Source organism: Vicia villosa, linkage group LG1 (assembly GCF_029867415.1).
Source record: "Vicia villosa cultivar HV-30 ecotype Madison, WI linkage group LG1, Vvil1.0, whole genome shotgun sequence".
Lineage (NCBI taxonomy): Eukaryota > Viridiplantae > Streptophyta > Magnoliopsida > Fabales > Fabaceae > Vicia > Vicia villosa.
Genome location: NC_081180.1, coordinates 1,057,035 through 1,083,098, shown reverse-complemented (window position 1 = coordinate 1,083,098; position 26,064 = coordinate 1,057,035). Strand labels below are relative to the sequence as shown.

Sequence of the window (26,064 nt, the reverse complement as noted above, 5' to 3'; positions counted from 1 at the left end):
AGACTTACATATTAAGGAATTTTATTTGTGGTATTTTGTTCCAATATATGTTTAGTAAGTGTTGAAGAAAGGTCCAAGCAAATGGCACTCCTTTTTGGGCTGTGTCCACCCTGTCTCTTCTTAAAAGTCATTTTCTAGAGTGTAGGCCCCAAAACTCATAACTCTACTTCTTCTCTCATTTTCCTCATCAATCAAAACTAAAAGAAACTAAAAATAAAATAAAAAAACTCAATTAATTATCATATGTAAAATAAAATAAAATACCAATATACCAATCTCTTATCTTTATTTAATTTTCCTACATACCAATCTCTCTTATCTCTAATAAATTTTCCTCTAACACACTATAAAAGAAGAGAGAGAGCAAACCAAAAAGTGAGTTCTGTTACTAGTTAGTTAGAGAGAGTGGATGGCAATAGCAGGAGGAGCAGCAACATCATCACCAACCATAACCATGAGCTTGAGCAACACCAATAGTCACGAAGATGGAACTTCTAATTCCAACGATAACAATATAATTACAAAACCTACACCAACATCAGCAACAGCTATAGTTGATGATGATCACGAGCATGACATGGTCATGCCAGGCTTTCGTTTCCATCCTACTGAAGAAGAACTCGTTGAATTCTACCTTCGCCGTAAGGTTGAGGGAAAACGTTTCAACGTTGAGCTTATCACTTTTCTCGATCTTTATCGCTATGACCCTTGGGAACTTCCTGGTATATATATATATATATATACATACATACATATAGTCATCATCATATATATATATATATATCTATATAATAATATGAGCACTTCCCTCTTCTTGAAGCAATTCTGGAAACAATCACTTTTTTTTGTTTCCATCTTTAATTTCATTTTTTATATATAATACTACTGTACTACACTCACTATATATATATATATTCATCTTCTTTAATAATTAACATACACACACCAATTGCTTTTGTTTATGTGATTGAAAATTGAATTGTGTGATGAACAGCTTTGGCGGCGATTGGAGAGAAGGAGTGGTACTTTTATGTGCCTCGAGATCGAAAGTATAGAAACGGTGATCGGCCTAATCGTGTAACAACTTCCGGTTATTGGAAAGCTACCGGAGCTGATAGGATGATTCGAACTGAAAATTTCCGTTCAATTGGACTGAAGAAAACCCTAGTTTTTTATTCTGGTAAAGCTCCTAAAGGTATAAGAACTAGTTGGATTATGAACGAGTATCGCTTACCACAACACGAAACCGAACGATATCAAAAGGTATGTAAATGAAAATTACTTCTTCTTCTTAATTATCAAAGAGTCTTTGTTCTTTATATATATTTCATCCTGTATATGAAAATATTCAAACTGTTTCTTAATTTGGTTATGAAAAATCAATTAACCCTAATTTTAAAGAACTACTAGTATATTATTATAGTAGCTTTTTTCATAATCGATTAAGTAATCATAGATTCAAAGCTATATAATGCTATAACAGTAGAAGCTTCCAGCTATATATATTGAAATCAGTGAGAAGAGAATCGAAATTGATAGAAGAAGAGGAAGCAATTAATTAATACGTGATAGAAGAAAGAGAGAAAGAGAGTACAAACAAACAGTGCCTACTTACAACAACTATCACCGTTTGTGATTAATTTCTCTTTCTCTCTCCTTTTCTAACATACACATGTACGATTTCATGCATGAATTTGAAAACTCTGACCACAAATTAATTAATTCCTTTCATCTCTCGTGATCACTTTCATGGTGGTGGTGCAGGTAGATTCACACTGTACATTTTTTAAAAAATCTATTTAAACATAATAATGCATATGAAGTGTTTGATAAATTGTTGATTCTTATAATAGTAACTAATAATAAATGTTGATTTTTGTTTGTATTTGAATTTGAAGGGTGAGATATCGTTATGCCGTGTGTACAAGAGAGCTGGAGTTGAAGATCATCCTTCTCTTCCTCGATGTCTTCCGATCACGAGACCTTCCTCGATTCCGTCGTCGTCGAGAAACTCCGAGAAGAATAAACAGAATGAAACATTGGGAATAGGATTTGTTGTTGGACAATCAGCAAAGATAATTGATAATAATCATCAAATAGTTAACAAAATGGATGCAAACAACAATAGCAGTGGTGGTGATTGTAGTTCAGATCAAGTCACAACAGCTCTTGGTTTATCCAAATACAACAACAATACTAATCCAATTTACAGTCCAGAAGAAGAGGAACAATTGATGATGATGCAACAACAGCAGCAACAACAACAGCAACAACCTAGGCAATTAGTACAATATGCAGGAGGAAACTCATTGTTAGTTTCTGCCTGTGGTGGCGGTGGTTCTATTTTCCCTGTCTCGGCTACATCGGCGAGCTGTTCTAACAACGGTTCGAGTTCGACAAGTGCTGCAATGATGATGGATGATCTTAACAGGCTTGTGAGTTATCAGCAACAGCAATACTGTTACAATGTTCAAAGCCATTCCAATCCAAATCCTAATCATTTGTCTAATTTGCTTATGCAACCAATGTCTCTACCAAATCAACTACCAACGACATTCCCTGACAGACTGTGGGACTGGAATCCAATTCCTGAAGATCATAATCATAATCATCCCAACAGTAACACCAGCAACTTCAAGTAATCACTAATTACTCAGTTCTAAGTTTTAATTATATCAATATGCATCAATCAACCTACTATAGTTCAAATATATATATTGATACATGAGCTAGCTGATTTCAGTTATCAACTTTATGTAGGTTGTTTTTCTAATTACTCTGATTATTCGGCCTGTATCCTAGATTGAAGTAACATATATATAATTGTATCATGACTCATTTTCATCACTCAGTTATATGGATGATATCTTCCTATTATCCTTCCTTTAATTCCTGGTATGTATATATCTATCTGTACCTGCAGTTATGTGTAGGTTAAGTTTGACATATAATATGTTATATTATTCAAAACATGAAGAAATCATATATATGCTAATGGGAAAATAATATTCTAAATTTGGAAGATATGACATGGTGTGTATGTGTTCTCCATTTCTCTTCATGTATATAGATGTCATTTTATGCTGAACATAATGAAATGAAATGGATTTTTTTATTTTTTATAGAGGGTAATCCAACTGAGTTCCTTTGCTTTGGTAAATAATTTTCTTAGATTGGTATGTTAGAAGTGATTATTTTGTTTATACCTTTTTTTTTTCCTTCTATCCATCTTTTTATTATTATAAATTATATATATTTGTCGATAAAAAATATTGAAGTAGATAAAATAAAAATCTATCAGTGTGAATTAGGCAAAGACATTTTATGTTTGAATTATATGTATCCAAGAAGTTTTTTAAAATGTTTGAATTATATATAATCTCGGATGTTTAAAGGGGATCCTCCAAATTTATTTTTTTTTTTATATAGTAAAATTTTGTCAAAGTTAAAAGTTGAAAACTCGTATCAATGAAATATGAGGCTTTTTTTACAAGTTTAACAAAAGAAACATTTTTGGATGCTCCTAATATTGAATTCTAACAAAAATTCAAATATAAATTTCTACATTAATAAAACAGTAGGTTTTGTGCTATATGATTGTTATGGTTTTGGGAGTGTTTATTTTATTTGTAATTTTTTTTTTTTTTTTGCTTTTTTTAAACCTATTTTCTTTTATGTTATTTTTTTTGTAATGAGTTTAAATACTTCTTACTTTTATTTTTATTAAAATTTCTATTTTTCATTAAAAAATTAACCAGATGACTTGATGACATTTTATAATGGAATTATGAATGAGAATATTAATTTTAATATTTATCATAATTTTATGGTATTTAAAGAATCTCCTAGTATTAATTGATTTGGGTGAGTGAGATAACTCATGAAATATCTGTTATTTGAGTTAAAATTGATCTAAATTGATAGTAGTAGTTTAAAGTCTGACCTCTAAAAATAATATTTATCTATATTTATGTATTAATATAAATATATTGTTGATATTTATAAATTAATATTTTTTTAAATAAAAATTATTCATTGACTTCTTAAAAAAATTAAATATAAAGTTACTATTTATAATAAAATATTTTTTTTTATTTGTCAAAAAAAAGTAAATGTGCTACTTTATTAAATTATAGAGTCCATCTTCTACCTATTTTGGTCCATATTAGGGACCGTCGACATTAATATTTTGTGTAACACCTAGCTAGGGTATAAAAGTTATGACCAATACAGTCTTGGCCAAATTCTTAGGTGGTTAGCTGGAGTAAAACCTAGAGAAATTTAACAAGAATCATGTCATAAGTTTTCTTAAACACTTCACAAATAGTTATGCTACATATAAATCTAAATAAGTTTCTTCATGTGCATGCACATTCAAAGTAGACACTACAAACATTATGTGACTTACCAGTTTAAAAGCATTTTATGGTTTATCAATGGTTAACACCCATGAAAACAACTTAGAACATTTGAATATTGGGTCTTTGCAAAATGGGACAGGACAGACAATAATAATAGTATAAGTTATAAGTTTTGATTTCTTAAGGTGGTCACCATTTTCAATGGAGGCTACATTTGGACAAAATCCCTATGAGGGGGGATTTTTTTTTGTATGAAGAGTGAGTGTTCTGCGTATATCTAGCATATTTGAGTATATATATGATTTAAAATCCAGTATTTGTTACTATTATATATCTTTTTGCTATGTTAGAGCCTCTTTTTCTTGAGCAATTTGTTTTGGCAATGAAAGGAAAATCACTCAGGAACATATCAATCCTTGATGGAATAGAGTACTGCTAAAATTTTGTTGAAGTTAAAAGTTGAACTCATGCTCATTTACTCATATTAATATATCTAGATTATGTACGTATGCACCCTATTCCCAACAGTGGCGGAGCCAGGAATTTTAGACAGTTTGGGCAAAATTTTTACATCATTGATTATTCATCTGTTTTAATTTTTACTTCCTATTTTTATTAATTTTGCCTCTAAGTTTGCCCTTGATTTTGTCTAAAAATCAACTATTAAATTGGAAGGAGTGCAAAGAAAATAGGGGTTGAGCCTGGGCGCCTGCCCGGGCTAGCTGGGCCTTGGCTCCGCCCCTGATTCCAAATATTAATTGTTTAGCATCTTAAATGTGCTCCAAAACTTTAGGCGCGTCTAGAATCTCCATTTCTTTTTATAAGAGACAATTTATTTTTTTAATTTATTGAATAATTATTAATATATCTAGTCTATAAATAGATTAAATACATTAGTTATTGAATGAATTAAAAAATAAATTGTCTATTGTAAAAAGGAATGAACGTAGTATTTGATTTTATTCTTCTGAATATATATCTACTCAATAATTAATTAATTTTCATTTCATAAAACTTTTTAATGTTTCAATAAAGTTTTTATTAATATTACATTAAAAATTCCCACAATTTTAACCAAGTGTTTTCTATATTGGTAAGTGTACTTTTGAAAAATATATTAAGATGAATCATGTTCACACGAGAAATATGAGAAGATTTTTAGGTTTGTGGAATATCTTAATATCTTAATAGTCACGATTCGGTTAAATTTTGGGTGGAGAATTAGTTTCATTTTAACTTATTGACAATGTTTTTTTCTCCGAGAAATATGGTCTTCCATATACTAAGAGCATTATTATTCAATAACTCTAACTTGAATCTGATGTTCTTATTCAAATTGGTTAATTCGGATAAGAGATTCTCATGATCTTGTCACGTTATGCGTGACTTATTCTTTGATCTCTTACATTATTTTTGGATTAATTAGGTTATGAGTTACTCTTTTGCATGACTTAATTAAAGATATTTTAGTCTAGTATGCAATTCACTAAAAAATAAATAATATTTTGAATTAGAAATAAAATAAAATATTAGATATTTTTATTTGTTACAGTAATTTATTTATAAAATAAAAATGAATTTAAAAATAAAACATATAAAAATATTTATTAAAACTAAATTAAAAATTCATTGCAATAAAAAAATATGAAATTTATTAATTAATAATTATTGTGATTTTTAGAAATTTGTTGAACTTGTTTACATATCGATAAGGATTGAACTATGGACCGGTAGTTTAGGCTCATTTAACTCAACTACCTTATATAAATTGAAGTATCTCACCCACATAATAATTATTTCAATTAGACATAACTACTAATATTTATATCGTAACCTTGTTTTATAAATTTATGTTTGGAAAAAAATCTTGAGTTGTTTACAGTAATATAATTTTATGAAATAGTTAAACAACCCAAGAATTTTTTGTTTGTATGTTAACAGAATAACTCATTTTATATAATAGTTAAGTTTATTTTTTAAAACAAAAATCATCTCACTATATATAAGTGAGCATTTTTAATATATTTGTTGATTTTAAGAAACAATTATATGTTGCTTTACACAGTACAAGAAAAATGGTTTTCAAGAAAAATGGTTTTCAACTGGTTTACACATGAGGTGGAAATAGGTCATGCCAACTAACATGAATCACGGACCATTAAAAAAGTCTTCTAAACTTATTAGACGGGTCTATTTAAATAAAAATGAATAACTTATAACAGGAAATACTATTATATTTTATTTTATATTTTGAATTGAAATACGAAAATAAAGTTTAGTTGTTTTGAAAAAGTTGTGAAAATAAGTTGAAAAAACCTTATGAACGTAAGTTGTTTTCATAAGTTTTCTCAAACAAAGTGTCACAAAATTTATGCTAATAGATAAACTCGAACGAGTCAATAAAAACAAACATTTAGTCTCATTGATCTTTTAATATGTTAGTCTATTTAACAGTAATGGAGTTTCTTATTTTCAAATTTCCAAATGAAATAGGCTTTTAAGTTTTTATAAAAGGTCAGACTCAGGCATAAAAATAAGCTTATGATAGACTACAAGTCAGACTTAGGTTTTAAATTTTTTTAGCAAATCATGCTCAAGTTTGACAAAGTCTAACTCAGCTCAGCCTATTCTCACCCCTAGTTACGCTTTCTTTGTATTTGGGGGAAATTTAAATTTTTTTTGGAAGAAAAGCATTAAAATTTATTCACCAAAAAACACTGAAGCACAACCCGAACGCTTGGATCCAGGGCATCAATACAACAACTAGGTATACCAAATAATATGTATACGCAACTTTCTATACAAAATACATCTTATCATAATATTAAGAATAATATTCTCTAAGAGATGATTATCCAAGTCTTTACTCCCAAATATTTTTTCGTTTCAACCCTTCCACAATTCGTAAATTGTTTCAGCCAAAACAATTTTTAAGATTTGTCTTTTTGTCCCCTTCTTTTTTGCCTCTTAATTGAACCACTCAACTTCCAAATTCCACCCTTTTTGGATCTCTTTTTACTTGCAGCCAATGTAAGATATTCTTCCAAATATCCTTGAACCTACTACAAGCAAAGAATAAATGATCAAGTGTTTCTATTTCATCACAAAAACAACAAGTGCTATCAATTTGCATCCCAAATTTAATTAGCATGTCCTTCGTATGAATTTTTCTCCAAAGACACATCCACAAGATGAACAGCGCTCGCGGTCTTGCACGATTTTTCACCAAAATTTTATTCCAATCAACCTGCACAAAATCCTCCTGGAGAGTTCTATACATCAAACCAGTTTTGAACTTGCCTTTACTATTTGCTTCCTGTCAGTAACTCGTTATACACGCATATTCTCTACTCTTGACAATCTTTTTTAGGATCCAAGAGCAAGAATTTGGAATTTAGCAATGGAGCACACTGCGACCTTTAAAAAAGTATGTCTCTAGCCACTGAACCCATGACTTATCCGCTTTTTGATGGATGTTCCACAACACATTACACATTGACGCTTTATTCCACAACTTCAGGGAGATAAGATTCTGTCCGCCAGCAGTTTTTGGACTACACAACCGCTCCCAAGCAATAAGAGCCTTTCTGCAGACAGTTTCCTTACCACTTCACAAGAAACTACGACAAATTTCTTCAATCTCCTTAATGAGACATTGCGGTAATGGGATGATTTGCATCCAATATGCTGAGACGGCAAAAAGAACACTCATGATCAATTGACACCACCCATCATAGCTCAAAAATCTCGACGTCTAGTGTTTTATCTTAGCCACAATTCGCTCAATCAACGGCCTACAGTTATGGATTGTAAGCTTCCTACTGGACAAAGGAATCCCCTCAAAATATTTAAATGGAATTTCCCCTTCGACAAATCCTGTATCCCTTAAAAAAAGACCTCTCTCGTTGTGATTAACTCCCCCAAAATACACTTTGCATTTTGCTGGATGGGCTTTAAGACCAGTTGCAAAATAGAATTCCTGGAACACTTCCATAAGATTCTACACAGAGCCTCTATTTCCTCTAAAGAACAACATTAAGTCATCTACAAAGATGATATTGGTAATCTTAAGTTTCGCGCACCTTGGGTGGTAATTGAATTTATGGTTATTATGAAGTTCATGTAGACATCGATGTAGATAATCCATCACCAAGACAAACAATGAGGGGGATATGGGATCCCCCTGACGCAGTCCCCTACGAGCTTGAATGAACTCCGAAATTTGCCCATTAAGCGAATATTGGTATGAAACAGTAGACACGCATATCATCACCCAATCCACAAATTGAGTAGGGAAATTTAGTTCGCGCATAGTAGACTCTAAGGAAGACCATTACAAGGTGTCGTAAGCCTTTTGAATGTCCATTTGAATAGCGCATCGAGGCGAGACAACCTTACGAATATATCCTCTAAGCAACTCCTGAGCCATGAAAATGTTGTCGTGATTCATTCTCCCTGGGAGGAACGCAGACTGATTAATATCGACCACCTCATTGATGACTCTGCTCAAACGTTTCGTCAAATTTTTTGAAATAATCTTGTAGAGCGTCGTACATCAAGCAATCGAGCGGAGATCCTTCATACTATTTGCCGCAGGTGTCTTGGGAATAAGCGTCACAAGGGCACAATTAATAGCAGCAAACATTCGCTTACCTTCAAAGAATTCTTGCACAGTATCCATCACATCAGACTTTATGATGTGCCACGCGCTTTTGAAGATCTTAACATTATATCCATCCATACCAAGCACCTTATTTTCTCCAATATTACTGATTGCCTCCTGAACCTCATCTTCAGTAACAGGCCTAATTAGCTCCTGCGTACTACTATCTTTAACCTACTTTCCTTTCCTTAGAATATCAATATTAACATGTTTTAAGATAGAGGAAGATGTGCCAATTAAACTTTTATAGAAGTTTAAGACTTCCTTCTGCATTGCTTGGGGGTCAGTGATACTCTGCCCATTCTTATCTTCTAACAAATGTATTTCATTCAGCTTTTTTTTTCCTCTAACAATTAGATGGGAAATTTAAAATCCGTTTGTGATGTGAAAATCATGTCACTATGTCATTGGAACAGGTGAAATTAAATGAGTCTCTTGACTATCCTAATAAAAAAAACATTAACTTTTTTTTTCTTTTTTACTTCCCTTTTCTCCTTGTTCTCTACTCACACAAATAAACACTCCTACTTCAGTTAGTTTTGATAAACGTGGTTTACTTCCATTTTCTCCTCTTTCTATGCCCGTACAACAAACATACAAGCATAAATGAATATTGGGAATGCACCTCCAATTTAGAAGGGCTTCTCATAGTTTGTTTCAAAAGACTTAAGAAGGAAAATTGGTGCAAAGTTTAGCCAATAAAATGTAAATTAGCAATGGTATTCATTCCAATATATGGTCTTAGAAAGCAATGTAACATCCATCTCCCGCTGCCTCCTGCACCACCACTTTTTATTGCTCAACTCAATTTGTTTATCTCTCACCACCACAAATTCTATGTTTTGGTCCTCACTCTTTATATTATTGCTCCACTATAATCTCTTCCCATGCGTTTCACAATTTCGCATGTTTACTATTTAACATGTGTGTGTAGTGGCCATGCTCCACACACACACGAATCTTTTAGTTTTGATGAACATAAAGCAAATGGAAATTACAAGCAAAAAGAATAGATAGAGGAAGAAAATGGAAGTGAAGAAGAAGAAGACAATCAAGGTGAATTTGCTTTTACTTTCAATTAAAAAATAAAAGTTGCGATGTGATTTTCACGTGGCAAAGTTGCGATGTGATTTTCATGTGGCAAAGTTGCGTAGTGTTTTTAACGTCACAAATAGGTTGCAACTTGTGTTCCTACGACGTGTTTTGTCAGGTCGCTAAATTGGATGTTGTGATGTAATATTTTGGTTTGTGAAGTGGTTTTCACATGACTAATCAGCATTTTTTTTAGTTACATTAATGATGTAACCATTTTTTTTACTTTAATCCATCATTATTAATATTTTTTAATTTTTGTAATTAATAAAAAAAATTAGACAATATTTTTACGAAACGTATGATTAACTGTATATTTTAATCAAATAAAGAGGATATTGGGGTTTTGGGAGAAGGAAGGGTCTCACTGCATTTTTTTAGTCTCTTTGTATTGGTTAGTGGGTGTCCAACCATAACATAATCAACATTCAAAGAGGGATTAACTAGGAGGTTCACTAACTCCATTCATGTTTTTTCTGTCATGGAGGGTCTTAGTGCCTCGATTAGGAAAGTGGAGTCCTTCCGACTCTCCATAACATTTCAGGTGGAGAATTCTAATATAGTGGTGATCACCCATCTATCAGGGTCGGTCCAATCAATTTAGAGGCTCTGTTTTAATTTTAAAATGGGCTTAAATTTTAAATATAAATTATTTAAAAAAGTTAATATTTAAACTATAAATTATTTTAAATAAATTTTATAATTTTAACATTTTTTTTATTTTTTATTTAATATTTTTTACCTAATTATAAAAAAAAAATAAGCCTCCTAAAATTTGAGGCCTGGTGCTATAGCACACCCTCCACTTGTGCAAGGTCGGGCCTGCCATCTACGATACGTAAATGACATCATCTTTATGTGTGAAACTTTGGCTTATAATTAATAGATCATTAAGTGCTTCAAGTTGGCATTTGACCTTATAATTTGTTGGTGCACAATGAATAAAGATGATGACAAAGAGAATAACGGCGCAAAGATTAATGAGAGAGAATAAAGTTGTTGTTCTTAAATGATAGCTACTACAAGGTTATTTATACAAAAGAAAATTCTTGCCACGTAGGCCCTAACAGACTAAACTTAGTGAACAAGTTTAAGGTACAAACAGTACAATACTACAAAATACTAAAGTACTCTTACTACTAAACAGCTAAGCTAATGGGACCCAGAAGATAACATCTTCTGGTCAACAACATCTTCTGAGTAACCATCAGAAGATCAGCCCACATCAGAACTTCTAATGCTCGTCTTCTGGATATTGAATTACTCTTCAATACCATCTCTTAATTCATATTCTTCAATCAAAGCTGACAACGCCAATTCCATCCCTCAAGAGCAGAAATTGATCCGTCTTGATCGGCTTCGTCAGAACATCAGCCATCTGCTTCTAGGTGCTACAGTGCACAACTTCTAATGTTCCATTCTGGACTTGGCTTCTCAAGAAATGATACTTAGTCTCAATATGCTTGCTTCTTCCGTGTAACACCGGATTCTTGGCAAGATTGATTGCAGACTTGTTATCAATCATCAGCTTCAGAGGCTTCTTCACTTTAATCTTCAGATCTTCTAATAGATTCAGAAGCCACACAGCTTGACATGCAGCTACAGCGCCTGCGATGTACTCAGCTTCACAGGTTGATAGAGCAACAATAGGTTGCTTCTTGGAACTCCAAGAAATAGGACCTCCCAGAAACATGAACAAATATCCAGAAGTACTCCTTCTATCAACTCTGTCTCCACACCAATCAGAATCAGAATAACTCAATAATTCTGATTCTTCCTTTCTCCTAGAAGAAAACAATATGCCTTACTTCAGAGTTCCCTTGACATATCTCAAGACTCTGACAGCAGCTTGGTAATGGGACCACTTAGGTTTACTCATGAACCTACTAACCAATCCAACTGCATAGCATATATCAGGCCTGGTATTACACAAATACCTTAGAGAACCAACCAATTGTTTGAAGATCGTAGCATCAACATCTTCACCTTCATAATCAGAGTCCAACTTCTGATTCGTTTCTGACGGTGTAACAGCAGCTTTGCAATTCTCCAGCTTGAATTTCTTCAGAAGTTCTAATTCATACTTCAGCTGATGCAGAATGATACCATCTTCTGAGTACAGAATCTCCATCCCTAGAAAATATGACATTTTCCCAAGGTTTGTAATCTCAAACTCATTCATCAGCACCTTCTTGAACTTCATAAGAGCTTCTGGACAACTCCCCGTAAGCAATATGTCATCAACATACAGACACAACAGGATCATATTGCTTCCAGAATGTTGCACATAGACTCCATATTCCATCTCACACTTGTGGAACCCTTGCTTCTTGAAAAATGAATCAATTTTCAAATTCCAAGCTCTGGGTGCTTGCTTTAATCCATAAAAAGCTTTATGTAATTTGTACACCATCCCTTCCTTATTCTTTTTCACAAAGCCAGGGGGTTGTGACACATATACCTCCTCTTGTAATGGACCATTCAGAAATGCAGACTTTACATCTAGATGCATCAAGGACCAACCTCTGTTCGCAGCTAAGGCAATCACCAGTCTGATTGTTTCATGTCTAGCTACAGGAGCAAACACCTCAAAGTAATCTAGCCCAGGTTTCTGAAGAAAACCTCTTTCTACTAGCCTCGCTTTGTGTTTACCAACTGATCCATCTGGCTTCAGCTTTACCTTGAAAACCCATCTGACGCTGATGGCTTTCTTCTTCTTTCGAAGTTCTGTCAACTTCCAAGTCTTGTTTCTTTCTATAGCCTTAAGTTCTTCTTTCATGGCATTCAGCCAGACTTTCTTCTTGAGCGCTTCTTCAATACCCACTGGTTCAGAATCTACTAACATGGCACACTGAATGACCTCTCCTTCTGAGTCAACTTTTGTGTCTTGCAACATGTCAAAATCTGCAAACCTTCTTAGTATAGTTCTGACTCTCGGTGGCCTTTGAGCTACGTCAGATTCAACTACTCCAGAGTCACCACCTCTAGAGTTTCCACCTTCATGATCATCACCAGAAGCTTGTCCTCCAGACTCTATGTCTTCAGAGTTTTCCCTTCCAGAATCATTACTACCACCAGATTCTGGATCATCATCAGAATCTGGATCAGAATCAGATTCACCATCTGACTCATCTTCAGAAGATTCTTCATCTTCTGACTCATCTTCAGAAGATTCTTCATCTTCTGACTCTAACTCTTCTTCAAAAGTTATTTCTACATCAGAAGTTGGTTGAGACTCTCCCCAATCCCAAACTTCTGATTCTTTCACAATGACGTATCTACTGACTTCAACTTTGTTAGTCTCTGGACAATAGAGCTTGTATGCACCCGTACTGTGGTACCCCACCAGTAACATCACTTTGCTCCTATCATCCAGCTTCTTCCTTCTAGCTTCTGGAACGTGTTTGTAACACACAGAGTCAAAAACCTTCAGATGACTGACACTTTGCTTCTCTTTAGTCCACTTCTCTAAAGGAACAATTTCCTTCAGCCTCTTTGTTGGACACCTGTTGAGCACATATGATGCAGTAGCAACAGCTTCTCCCCATAGATTATAAGGAAGCTTCTTCTCTTTTAGCATACTTCTCGTCATATCAAGCAAAGTACGGTTTCTTCATTCAGCAAGACCATTGTGTTGAGGAGTATAACGAGCAATAACCTCATGCTCAATTCCATTATCATCATAGAACTTCTGGAATTTTGTGGAGTTATACTCACATCCACCATTTGTTCTGAGAATCTTTATCTTCTGACCACTCTGCTTCTCAGCCTTCACCTTGAACTTCTGGAATTCTGTGAACACCTCAGTCTTAAACTTGATAAGTGTTACCCACGTCATTCTTGTGAACTCATCCACAAAAGACACAAAATACCTATTTCCTCCAAGTGAAGGTTCTGGAAATGGTCCACACACATCAGAGTGCACTACTCCCAGAGCATGCTTTGCTCTTGGAGCAACTTTTGATACAAATGGCAATCTGGGTTGTTTGCCTTTCATGCACACCTCACATGACTTCTCAGGCTTCACAATCTTTGGAATGCCATGTACAAGCTTCTTAGAACTTAGATGTCCCAGAATTCTATAGTTCAAGTGCCCCAACCTCTTATGCCACAGCTTACTATCACCTTCTGAGCCTTCTGCACTCAGACACTCTGTTTCAGCTGTTTCTACATTCACCTTGAATGTTCTGTTGCTTCCATTGTTCAGATTGCGTAATCAACTTCTGATTGGAATCATACAACTTCAAGAGGTTGTTCTTCATAACAACTGAGAAACCTTTCTCAATGAGCTGACCCACACTCATCAAATAGCTTTTGATTCCAGGAACATACTAAACGTCTTTGATCAGAACAGTCTTTCCATTCTTTACTTTGACTTTGACATTTCCCATACCTTTTGCATACAGGTACTTATCATCAGCACATCTGATCTTTGTCCTCCTTTCAGAGTCAAAGTCTATCAGCCATTGTTTGTTTCCAGTCAAGTGATTTGAACACCCAGTGTCCATATACCACCATTCTGACAAACACCTTTCGTCAGACTCTGAAGCCATCAATAGGACAGGTTCATCATCTGAACCTCCTCTCGCTATATTTGCTTCTTCTGATCTCCTTCCTTTATTTGCCAAATAGTCTCTAGCAAAATGGCCAAACTGTTTGCAACAGTAACATTGAACTTTCTTCTTATCCTTTCCCTTCTGATGTCTCTTCTCATCAGAAGTTGAGGCTTCCTTCTGGAATATATCACCACGTCTATGCTTCTTGTCCTTCTTGACAAAAGAAACCTTCAGAGCTTGCTCAACTTCTCTCTCAGAAGTTCTCTCAGTCAGACGTAACTCTTGTGCTTCTAAACTGTTTTGCAACTCTTCTATTCTCATGGTTTCCAGATCTTTAGAATGTTCAATAGATACAACAATATAATCAAATTGAGGAGTAAGTGACCTCAATATCTTTTCTATGATTACTTGTTCAGAAAGAGTTTCTCCACAAGCCTTCATCTCATTAGTGATCACAATCACTCTAGAGATATACTCAGAGACTTTCTCATTGTTCTTCACCTTCTTCACTGATACGTCACCACCGTAACACCTGACCAGTATATCCCACGCCTCCTTTGACGTCATAGAATTTGCAATTTTCTCAAACACATTCACATCCACATACTGATGGATGAAGAACAACGCCTTTTGATCTCTCTTCTCCGTCTCTCTATGCGCTTCTCTTTGTTCTTTCGTTGCATCCGCTGCAACCGGAACATATCCTCAAGTGACAAGATCTAGAACATCTTGAGCACCAAATAATACACGCATTTGAATCATCCATTTATTCCAGTTTTTACCATCAAGAACTGGAAGTTTGGTATTCAAATTGCTTCCACTCATTTTTAAACTTGTGCAGACAAAAACAGATTTCACTCACACTCACACAGTGTTTCTCAACCCACAAACAACCAAGAAAATGTGATTCAACACAACTTTGTTTCCCAGAAACAAAATCAATCACACAGTCACACAAACTCAAGTTCACTCGTGTTTCCCTGTGTTTGGAACTGGAGCTCTAGATACCAATTGTTGGTGCACAATGAATAAAGATGATGACAAAGAGAATAACGGCGCAAAGATAATGAGAGAGAATAAAGTTGTTGTTCTTAAATGATAGCTACTACAAGGTTATTTATACAAAAGAAATTTTTTGCCACGTAGGCCCTAACAGACTAAATTTAGTGAACAAGTTTAAGGTACAGACAGTACAATACTACAAAATACTAAAGTACCCTTACTACTAAACAGCTAAGCTAATGGGACCCAGAAGATAACATCTTCTGGTCAACAACATCTTCTGAGTAACCATCAGAAGATCACAACATCTTCTGAGTAACCATCAGAAGATCAGCCCACATCAGAACTTCTGATGCTCATCTTCTGAATATTGAATTACTCTTCAATATAGTTAACCTTGTGAACAGTTGTATGTATAATGTCAATGCGTCTAATTCTTTCTATGGGATGGTTGAGTGTCATCTTAATTATATAGGGGAGAAACTTTAGTTCAAGACTTCAAGTACCTCGGCCTGCCAATGGGGGATAACCATAGTTATGTTTGTACTTAGAAGACTCTTTTTAGTCTTATTTTCAAAAGGTTGTGGTCTTGGAATAATAGGTTAATGAGTCTTCGTGAGATAATGGTTTTACTTAACTCGGTTATGAACGTGACCATGTTTTTCTTTATATATTTGGGATAGGGGGTTTCGAGGGAGACTCAAAAATTGTATGGGTGAGTTAGGTGATTTAATGTAGGTATAAGAGTAATGGGTTGCTTATGTGAGGGATTTATGCCTGGTTAGCCTTTCCCTCGTAGGCAAGTGACAGTGAATAATTGTTATTATATTTGGATTGGCTTATTTTTATAGGAAAAATAGAAAGAAAGATGACGCAGTAGGAAACCCTAGGGATTAATAAGCGTTAAACCTAGAACATAACACAAGTTTTCAAGCGACAAACTTGTTAAATAAAGCTTGAATCCACCAGAAAGAATGAAACTTCGAATTTTATTATAATGAAATATAACCTTATGGTCATGCCAAAGGTCTTTAAATACAAAAAGCAAAGAAACCATAATGGTCGTTATGAGCCTTTAATCCAAAAAAGAATTAAATAAATAAAACAAATTGCAAAAATAGTAAAATGTTGAATTTAGGCCTGAAACAAACTCTAATAGCTTAAAAATCCCACAGGTCACGACAAAGCGACTTGCATAATTCCTGAAAGGTATAATAATAGTTATTCTGACATCGGACGCCAAACTTGCACAATTCCTGCAGAATCTTTTCGACGCGTGATTTTCTCTTTGATGCGCGCATCTAGCCTTCCTACTTCACAAGATGTCTCGAAAGTTGTTGAGAACATCTTGACTCATTTGGTTTTGTGTTTGATTCCAAAGGTGATTACAATATTTGATTCTGGTTTGTTCAGTCTAAGATTCTGCTGAGGTTTCTTTGAAAGAAATATTTGATTGGCTAGTATTAGTAGACAACTTGTTCAGAAAGATGTCTTGAACATGTTGTGTGACATCTTGGCTCTCGTGTTGCACATATTAGGTTTTGATTCTCTTCAGATTGTATTCAAATTTGGTTCGGTTTTAATTCTTCCAAAAGGTTGTTAAGAATTTATTCAGAAGAATAATTATAAATCAAGAAAATTTCTTCACCCACCTCCTAACCTTCTTGCTCACCCCTGGTGAATTTACAACACTACCCCTTGTTTCGGAAGTTCATTTCCGAAAAGGTACTTTTTTAAAAAAAAAAAAGGTGTTTTCGGAAATGTATCTCCGAAAACGTGTTTTTTTTAATATAAAATATTGATTTCGGAGATGCATCTCCGAAATAAAGTTACATTTTTAGAAAATGTGGTGTTTCGGAAGTTCATCTCCGAACGCACCCCCTTGGAGGAATTCGGAAATGAACTTCCGAAATATTCCAAGACCAAATTGGTCTTGGAATGTTTCGGATATACACTTCCGAAAGAATTCAATAATTATTAAAAAATTAAAATCAATGTGAATCAATACAATTAATAAGTATAAAATCAAGGTGAATCAATAAAATGAAGGTTAATCAATAAAATCAAGGTGAATCAAAATTTCCTAAACAATTTTAAAGTTAAAAATAATTTTTAACTTATATAAATATATAATATATAAATATATAATAATTAATATATAAATATATAAATATATAATAATTATTATAAATTAAAACACTTATTTTTTTAATTTTTATAATTATTATATAAATATATAAATATATTTATAATTAATATATAATAATTATTATATAAATATATAAATATATAATAATTTTTATAAATATATAATAATTATTATAATTATTATATAAATTAAAACACTCATTTTTTTTATAAATATATAACAATTATTATAAATATATAAATAAAAAATTATAACCTATTTTGTAAGTGAAATTATTTTAATTTTTTTAATTAAAATTATTTTAAATTTTAAAATATGAATCAGGATAGAAATATATAATAGCTATTATTCATAACTCATAAATTATATCAAAATATATAATTATTATTATTCATTACTCATAAATTATATCAAATTTATGATATGTGAATTAATTAATATCCTAAAATTAATTTTTGAGATTTTTTTAGATTTTTTTTGTTGTTTCGGATATGCATCTCCGAATTAGTCAAAATCTCAATTTTTGGGATTTTTTCGGAAATGCACTTCCGAAGTCTGGAAAAATTTAGAAAAAAAATATTTCGGAAATGCATTTCCGAAGCAGGATAAAATGGGGTTTTCGCTGGAGGTGACCCCATAGGGAGGTGGGTAAAGAAAAAATCATAAATCAAATCAATTTGGAAAAAGAATTTGTTAAATCATAATCCATAGCGATTGAATAAGAATTAATTGAATATGATTTATATAAGATATTTGGATTTGATTAAAGAATATTTGATTGAATTTGCATTGAAGAAAATATTTCTTTCAGTATGCTTTGAAAGAAGATTTAGTTTAAATTTATGTTATCCAAATACAAAGATATTAATTGAAGATTTAATTAAACAAATATTTCATGAATTAGAATTGTTTTAATTACAAAATTTGAATTTGCACTAAATAAGAAAATCTACGATCTCTACGATTTACATCATATAACATAAATATACATTATTTAAGATTAAAACATAATCAAAATCACAATTTTGTAAAAACATATTTCTCAAAAATGATATTAATGAAAAAATATTTGGAATAGTTTCAAATTTAACTGATTTTTTAAAATTTTGAAAATAAAAAAAAATAATAGCAAAAGGATGAAAAACTTAAAATAACATTTTAAGAAGAATAACTATTTAAACTAATTTTTCATCTGATATTTTTTTAAATAAAATCCTTGTGTATTTTTTTCAACAAAAATATGTAACAATTATAAAAAAAATTAATTGAAAAAATGGGCCCTTAATTGGATGTTGTTGGAGATTCTTTTGTTAGATTAATTATAGAGGTTTTCTCAAGGTTTCACAACTTAATAGAATTCTTATTACTCTTATCGATAATACTGCTTACTCTAAGTTTTAACAATATCAGCTCTTAAAATTTTGTTATTTTAAAGAATTTTTAAAAAATATATTTCATTTTAAATAGAAACTTGTTTTTTTAGTGTTAATTGGATATCCTTCTCACCACTATAAAGATTAATCTTAAATTTAACATTAATTACATTTTTAGAGCTGAATTCAAATTCAGATATAAAACAACTTGAAAGAAGAAGAGAAAAAAACTCTAACTCATTTAAGTAGTTTTGAATTAAAAAAAATGGGATTGCGCTTTTTGTTGTGATTTAGAGACCTTTTGAAATTAGAGACATATTCAAACTTTTCGAAATATTTGATTGTTGTGACTATTTAGATGGAGCTCCACGTATTTTGATGCACCTCATGTATTTCGTGCAAATGAAGTCTCTTGAGAACAACAACTTAGAGAGGGTGTCAAACAGAGGATGAGTTTTATCAACACTTCACTAGAGCATAACATATTGAGTATAGGACATTAACTTTTTTATGTTTTTGTTGACTATTTCCTAACAAGTTGTTTCTTAAGATTGTGTTGTTTATGTTTAGACTGTTCGTGTTGGTTTTGATTACAATTTATTGTTTATTTTGTTGAACAACACGATGCAAAATAAAAAGTAAATATGACATCAAGTTCATGGAAGTTTGTCATGGTTGAATCTTACTTGTAGTCGTTCATATCTGATTAGGGCATTTAGGGGTTTGTCGCAAACACACACAAAATGGTCTGGCTTGCTTTTTGATTTACTAATTAATAGATCATGATTTTCCAAGTTTCTCTGCCATTTGGGAATTGCTATTTGCAAACATTTAACACCTAAAAATCAACATATACCACACATCTCTTATTTGATTCCAATCATTTAAAGCTTTCAAATATCTATTCACTTGTTATTTTAAAATTGTAAAATGAACCACTTTCAAAATTATAGAGTACTACAAAGGTACACCAAAATATCAACGTCCAATTTTTGTTATCAAATATATGAATTTCTATTATCTCGATAACTATGACCAACACATTCTAGTATTATGTATATATTATGTATATACAAGTTCAGCACATTTGAAATTGCGCTTAAATCATATCACATGTGGTTCAAGAATTCCAGGTTAAGTTTATGCACTAAAGATAAAACCTGAAAAATAAATAAAAAGCAGGCATCTAAGAGCCCGATTGCTCGTGATTTTGCTTGCTGCAAGCATAGTCAGAGTATTTTCTTTCGGTCAAACACTTGTTTGGAGCTTCCAAAATATGGAAAATAAGCTCCCTCTTGCATTTTTTGCGTAATGGAGTGACGGTCATGCCTTTGATTCAACTAAGTCGCCTCTTTCTCTCTTGTCAGACTTAATCCTTTCCGCCACTCTGCCTACTGAATGGATACTCTTGCTAGTTCCACTGCCATCTTTCTTAGCGATAGCACGTTGCATGATCCGTATAGGAATTCCACCCAAATCGAAGTCATCTTTCAAAGACTTCGTTAAGAACCTGATGTCTGTATCAGAAAGTCGGGCCTTTCCACGCACAAACGCAACAAATGTAGGTGGTCGAGCCTTAACCTGAGTGAAATACTTGATCTTAGGCTGTGCTGCTTGGTCTTTCCAAGAATGCCTGCTCATAACCTGGTCGAAAACAACCACGAGAAAGAATATTCACTACTAATTGCATGATTTACTCCACATAAAGTGGTAATGGAAGTAGTTAATACCTTTTGCAACCAACGGTTAAGACGAGCTGTAGATAATCGTGTACACCATTTTTCGTATGTATCAATCACTTGATGCAAGACAGTTGTCCGGCCCCTTCCCTCTAATGCTGAAATGAATAATACTGGGATTCCGGTAACCTGTTGAAAATTGCCAATGCAAAATCACAATTTACAATACAAACAATGGGTAAAGTTTGTCATTCATTCACTTAAAGCAAAGAAAGAAGATGTCGTGGATTGTATAATAAATCCATAACCTCAGAAGATTATCTTTCCTCTTTTTTACAATTTGAAATAGATTTTTTAAGTATCATGTTCAAATAAAATACATAATCTTGGCATCTATGTTGAAAAAGGTAACAGTTTAAACATCATGTATCGTAAATAGTCCAGCTTATTGAACTTCTAGACAAAGTTAAGCTCATAACTACATAGCAAACCTGAGGTATAACTGTCTGAATTTCTTTTTGAACAACCTCCATAATCTGCTCATAGGATGATGATTTGTCTTTGCCCCTTAGAAGGTCCATCTTGTTCACAATCACAACCAGACCACGTCCCTCTTCCACGGCTCGTCTGGCTATAACTACTTCAGCATGTTTCATACTTCGTTTAGCATTTACTATCTGGTCAGCATAAATTTTCCAATATAAACCTCATAACAGATGATTAAATATCTAGTAGACACCTTGAAGTTAGCATACCTCGTCTGCATCTAGTACCAAAGCAATTATATGAGCCCGGAGAAGACTCTTTCTTGATTGCATAATGCTCAAGGATGATGCTCCTTTCTCCAGTTTTGTCCTCTGTAACCAACCGGCAGTATCAACCTGAATGACAGCAAAACAAGATAAAATTTTAAGAATGTAACAGGGGTTTCAATATTAAATGTTCACTTTTAGTTTATAATAGGTACTGAAAATTTAAGGAAAAACTCACTACACTTATAATAAACTTCAGGCATGTATGAAGGTGAAATCAGGTCCTGGGTTATTGAAAATTAAAAGATGAATGCAGAAGAAAGAAGAAATAAAAAAGCCTAGGCATAGGCAATCAGAGATATCAAGTTCTGCCAACATGTATTTTCCAAAAGTGTCCCGCTCCCGCCTAATTTCAAAAATCTTTCCCAATTCACATTCTCATCCTACACCCTTAACCCACTATCTGCTTTACTTACAACTCAGCAATTACTAGTGGAGACCTTTTCCCATTGTCTACCTTGGTTACAATTCCCAGGCATTGCATCCCCGCATTCTCACTATTGAGATTGATGGCACGATTCTGTTCTCACCTTAGAGGAAGCCTGTTGTGTTCCTAAGAAATGCAAGTAAAATCTTTCAAATCAACATCAAATTCCTTAATTTTCAACACCTTGATTCATTTTCAAGAAACGAAGTCGTTGATTCCCAACAATCTACCAATCTACAAACAATAACATTTTTCTTTGTCTGACTCTACCTATGTTTTACAAGATTGATTGAAAGTCAATCCTTCTTCGCGTTATCGGTTGTGGATGGCGGACCATAGGGTATGCTAAAATTACAGTATTTTAAGCCTTTATTTCTATCATAAGACACCAAGGCCGCGTTTGATAACACTGATCCCTCTTTATTCTATATGGACAAATGGAGTGAGTATCTTGTCTTCTAATTTCTTATTTTCTTCCTCCATGTCCTCCATCATATGCAGTTGGTAGAGCTTAAACTGATTTTACACATCCTGAGGTCCCCATTCTCTCTAGACTTAAAACATATCCCTTTTTACTTCTCTCGTATGTTTCAGCTAGGGATAGTTTCCGCTCCACTGAACCCTTACTTCTATAATTAGGCCTTTGTATAAATGGCCTAGTTTTCCCAAAATCCCTGTTGCAGTAGCCTTTAAAGAAGAAAACCCCTTAACCCCATATCATTCAGTCCCGCTTTTTCATTCGATGCAAATCCTCCTTTCTTTGTCTGCATTCCTCGTCCTCAATGGAGTTCAATCTATCGTAAACTTCTCGTGGTGCTCCATAACAATACTGATTCATTTAATGCCCATTAGGAATCCAAAGGGATCTTTTTTTACTTGGTGTGAGAATGAAATTAAACTATTGCATTTGTTTAGTTTTAACTACTTAGGTCTTTGGTGCTCCATAACGATATTGATTCATCTAATGCCCAGTAGGAGTCCAAAGGGATTCAGAACCAACTCTAGTGGAAACTTAAAATCCTTATATCACATTATCCTCAAATTCCTCTCAGCTGAGTGAAGGCGGTTGTTCCTCCCACCATGGTACCAATTCAATGCTCTGTCCTCTAGAGTGACTTAAGCAACATCCAATATCTCAGCATCTACCATTTAGCTTAACATGAAATATTGCTCCACTCAAGTGATCCAATCGTAAGTTGTCCCTAAAAAAGATTGAGACCTTGAGCTTTGTCCTTTATGACCGTAAGATAGAGGAAACCTTTTACTCAAAAGAACTCCGTTAAATCTTGTTGCTGAGGGTTTTTCAAATGGTCAACTCACGTCCACTCTACTTCCATGGATCTCTCCTTTGACATAGCAATTTGTAGTATTCCATTGTTGAGATCAACCTCCGGTGTACTCTCCGCTCTACCCCATCAAGAGCCACTTGACCAGTTCAACTGGGTTTGGCTCACATTGCTCCATTACAACGAGCTTCACTCCAAACTCTATATGAGACTCCATCACAGCTAGTGTACTAACCATCCAAGTTCCTTGAACTAAGAGCTTTGACACTAACTGATCGACGCCAATATAAAATAAACCGGAACAAGGAAAGATTCAGAGTACTTAAGCTTATACAAGCATGTGTGTAGGTGATATTGAGTATTGGGTTCTATAGAAGATGAAATGATTAATATAGAAGAGAAGAGTAAACAAAATAGTCAAGGAAATTAGATAGTGCCCAGTCTTTCCTAAAGATAGTGAACTTGTTCAATATGGTAATGGTAATTAAAGTAACTTCAATCAAAATACTAATTTGGATCAACCAATCGTTAGTTGGTCTAGTGGTGATTGGCTCTAGACTTGCTAGGGAGAACCACGGTTCGATCATGGTTGACAATTAAATATGCACATCAAGAATAGAGATTTAAAATTAAGGAAAATCAGAACTACAGCAAGTTAATTTTAAGCCTATCATGCTTACAATTACAAGACCAAATTTGCAATACTTCCCCTGATGATGTATATAAAAAGCATTATAAACATTAAAGACAAGACTTGCATGTTGTCAAGGCTACATTAGTGTTATCAAATATCGGCCACGGCAGATATCGGTGGAGTTTTTTGGGCTAGCCGCAATGGTAGATAAATAATGACCGATATTGGGGGTTTTTCCACCATGATCCGCTTTCTCTACCATGGACCGCCGTCTGCCATCGATAACACCGGTCAACAAGCAGCAAATAAACAGTGGCACTTGAAGGAATACACAAATTGGAAAAGAAATGTGTGGCAATAATATCTAATTTGAAGGTCAGAGAAACAAATAACTACTATATTTTCCTCCTACAAGATACATTCCTATAGATATGTCAGTTTCAACTCTAACAACACTACCAGAAGTCCAAAACCAAAACGTACCAGATAAATTGTTCTTCCTTGAAATTCAAACTGAGTTCTGATTGCATCTCTAGTCAAACCAGCTTCAGGACCCACAAGAACGCGGTCCTCTTGCAACAAAGTATTCAGTAAGGTTGATTTACCAACATTAGGGCGTCCTACAATTGCTAACTGCAACGGCAGTTTGCTTTCGTCAACCTCAGGGGAACTAATCTCATCATCGCAGCTATTCTCCTTAGCACTTTCATCTATAATGAGTAACAATTGAAAGGGGAATCAAAAGAAAATATTAGACAGCAACACAAAAGTGAACTTAATGTTGATAATTGCAAACTCTTACAACCTTCCTTCTTCAGCTATGATCACAAACACACTACCATCGAATAATTATACTCCCAAACCCATTTTCCATGGCCTCAAAAAAACATAATGCTATGAATTGTATAAAAAGTAATCATTTTACTAACTTCCAGGTAAAAGGGTATTGTAAATTGGGGTTTACTTACCATTCAAGAGACTAACCATGTAATCCTCCAAGACAGGCTTAAGAGACAAAAACAAGTCATGCATACCCAAACCAGTCTCAGCAGATATAGCAATAGGATCCCCAAACCCTAACCTTGACATTTCATTAGCAGCAGAAGCAAGAGAGTCATCAGCATCAAAAAGCGACTCAGATTTATTCATAACAAGAATAGGTTTAACTTGAGGAGCATTTCTTCGCAACCATTTTCCAACTTCCTGATCAAGAGGATGAAGTCCCGCTCTTCCATCCGTTAGGAAGAGTAAAGAGTGAGAAGTTGCCAATACATTAGCAGTGAACGAAGCAGTTCTGTGAAGAATAGAACCAGAAGTAGCTTCAGCTTCCAAACCAGCAGAGTCCAAAACCCTGAAACGCAAGTGACCTAACTTTGCGATACCTTCACGGATGTCGCGTGTGACGTGATCGTCGGGTGTGTTGTAAACGAGAGCTTCTCGTCTGCGGATGAGGCGGTTGAAGAGTGCGGATTTTCCGACGTTAGGTCGGCCGAGAATGATGACGGTGGGGAGACGAGAGATTGGAGTTTTGGTGAAATCGAAGGGTGGAGGTTTGTTGGTGATGGTGGTGCTGAAACTCCGGCGGGTGCGTGTCCAGAAGAAAAGGAAGAGATTAGATTTAGACATAGGTTGGTTGGTTTGTGAGAGTTAAGATGTGTGGCTCTCTCTTTGAAGCATTTTATCAAACAGGTGATGTGCTGGATTCAGTGGAAACTCGTTCGGTTTTACGTTCAGACTCTCTTCTGTTTGTTCGCTTGAGAAGAGAGTGAAAGACTATATTATAATAACTTTCAAAATTAATTGTTAAATTATTAAATTATTAAATTTTAAAGGAAAGAGATAAGTAATATTTTCGGTATATAAATCATTATAATAGTATTTCTTTATTATAGTAGTATTTTTCTAAAGATTGATTAATATGTTTTATTGTAAAACAAATCTTTTGTGAAATTTTAGAATTTCAAATAAAAGATTACATCTCTTAATACATGTTTCAAATCTATTGTGTGTTATTATTTAAGAATATCTTT

The 26,064-nt window shown here is 33.6% G+C and overlaps 2 protein-coding genes across 2 annotated transcripts; one reads left to right on the top strand and one right to left on the bottom strand.

Annotated features, from left to right (window-relative positions):
• Nucleotides 1-295: 295 nt before the first annotated feature.
• Nucleotides 296-2,877, top strand: LOC131599325 (NAC domain-containing protein 35). Its single transcript, XM_058871730.1, has 4 exons — nucleotides 296-722; nucleotides 995-1,263; nucleotides 1,899-2,638; nucleotides 2,761-2,877. Exons 1-4 carry the CDS (start codon nucleotides 410-412, stop codon nucleotides 2,771-2,773), a joined length of 1,335 nt encoding a protein of 444 aa, XP_058727713.1. The 5' UTR covers nucleotides 296-409; the 3' UTR covers nucleotides 2,774-2,877.
• Nucleotides 2,878-20,159: 17,282 nt separating this feature from the next.
• On the bottom strand, nucleotides 20,160-25,796 carry LOC131626118 (uncharacterized). Its single transcript, XM_058896940.1, has 6 exons — nucleotides 25,003-25,796; nucleotides 24,518-24,744; nucleotides 21,631-21,756; nucleotides 21,367-21,552; nucleotides 20,927-21,064; nucleotides 20,160-20,840 (listed from the first exon to the last, which is right to left on the bottom strand). Exons 1-6 carry the CDS (start codon nucleotides 25,658-25,660, stop codon nucleotides 20,520-20,522), a joined length of 1,656 nt encoding a protein of 551 aa, XP_058752923.1. The 5' UTR covers nucleotides 25,661-25,796; the 3' UTR covers nucleotides 20,160-20,519.
• Between the last annotated feature and the right edge of the window lie 268 nt (nucleotides 25,797-26,064).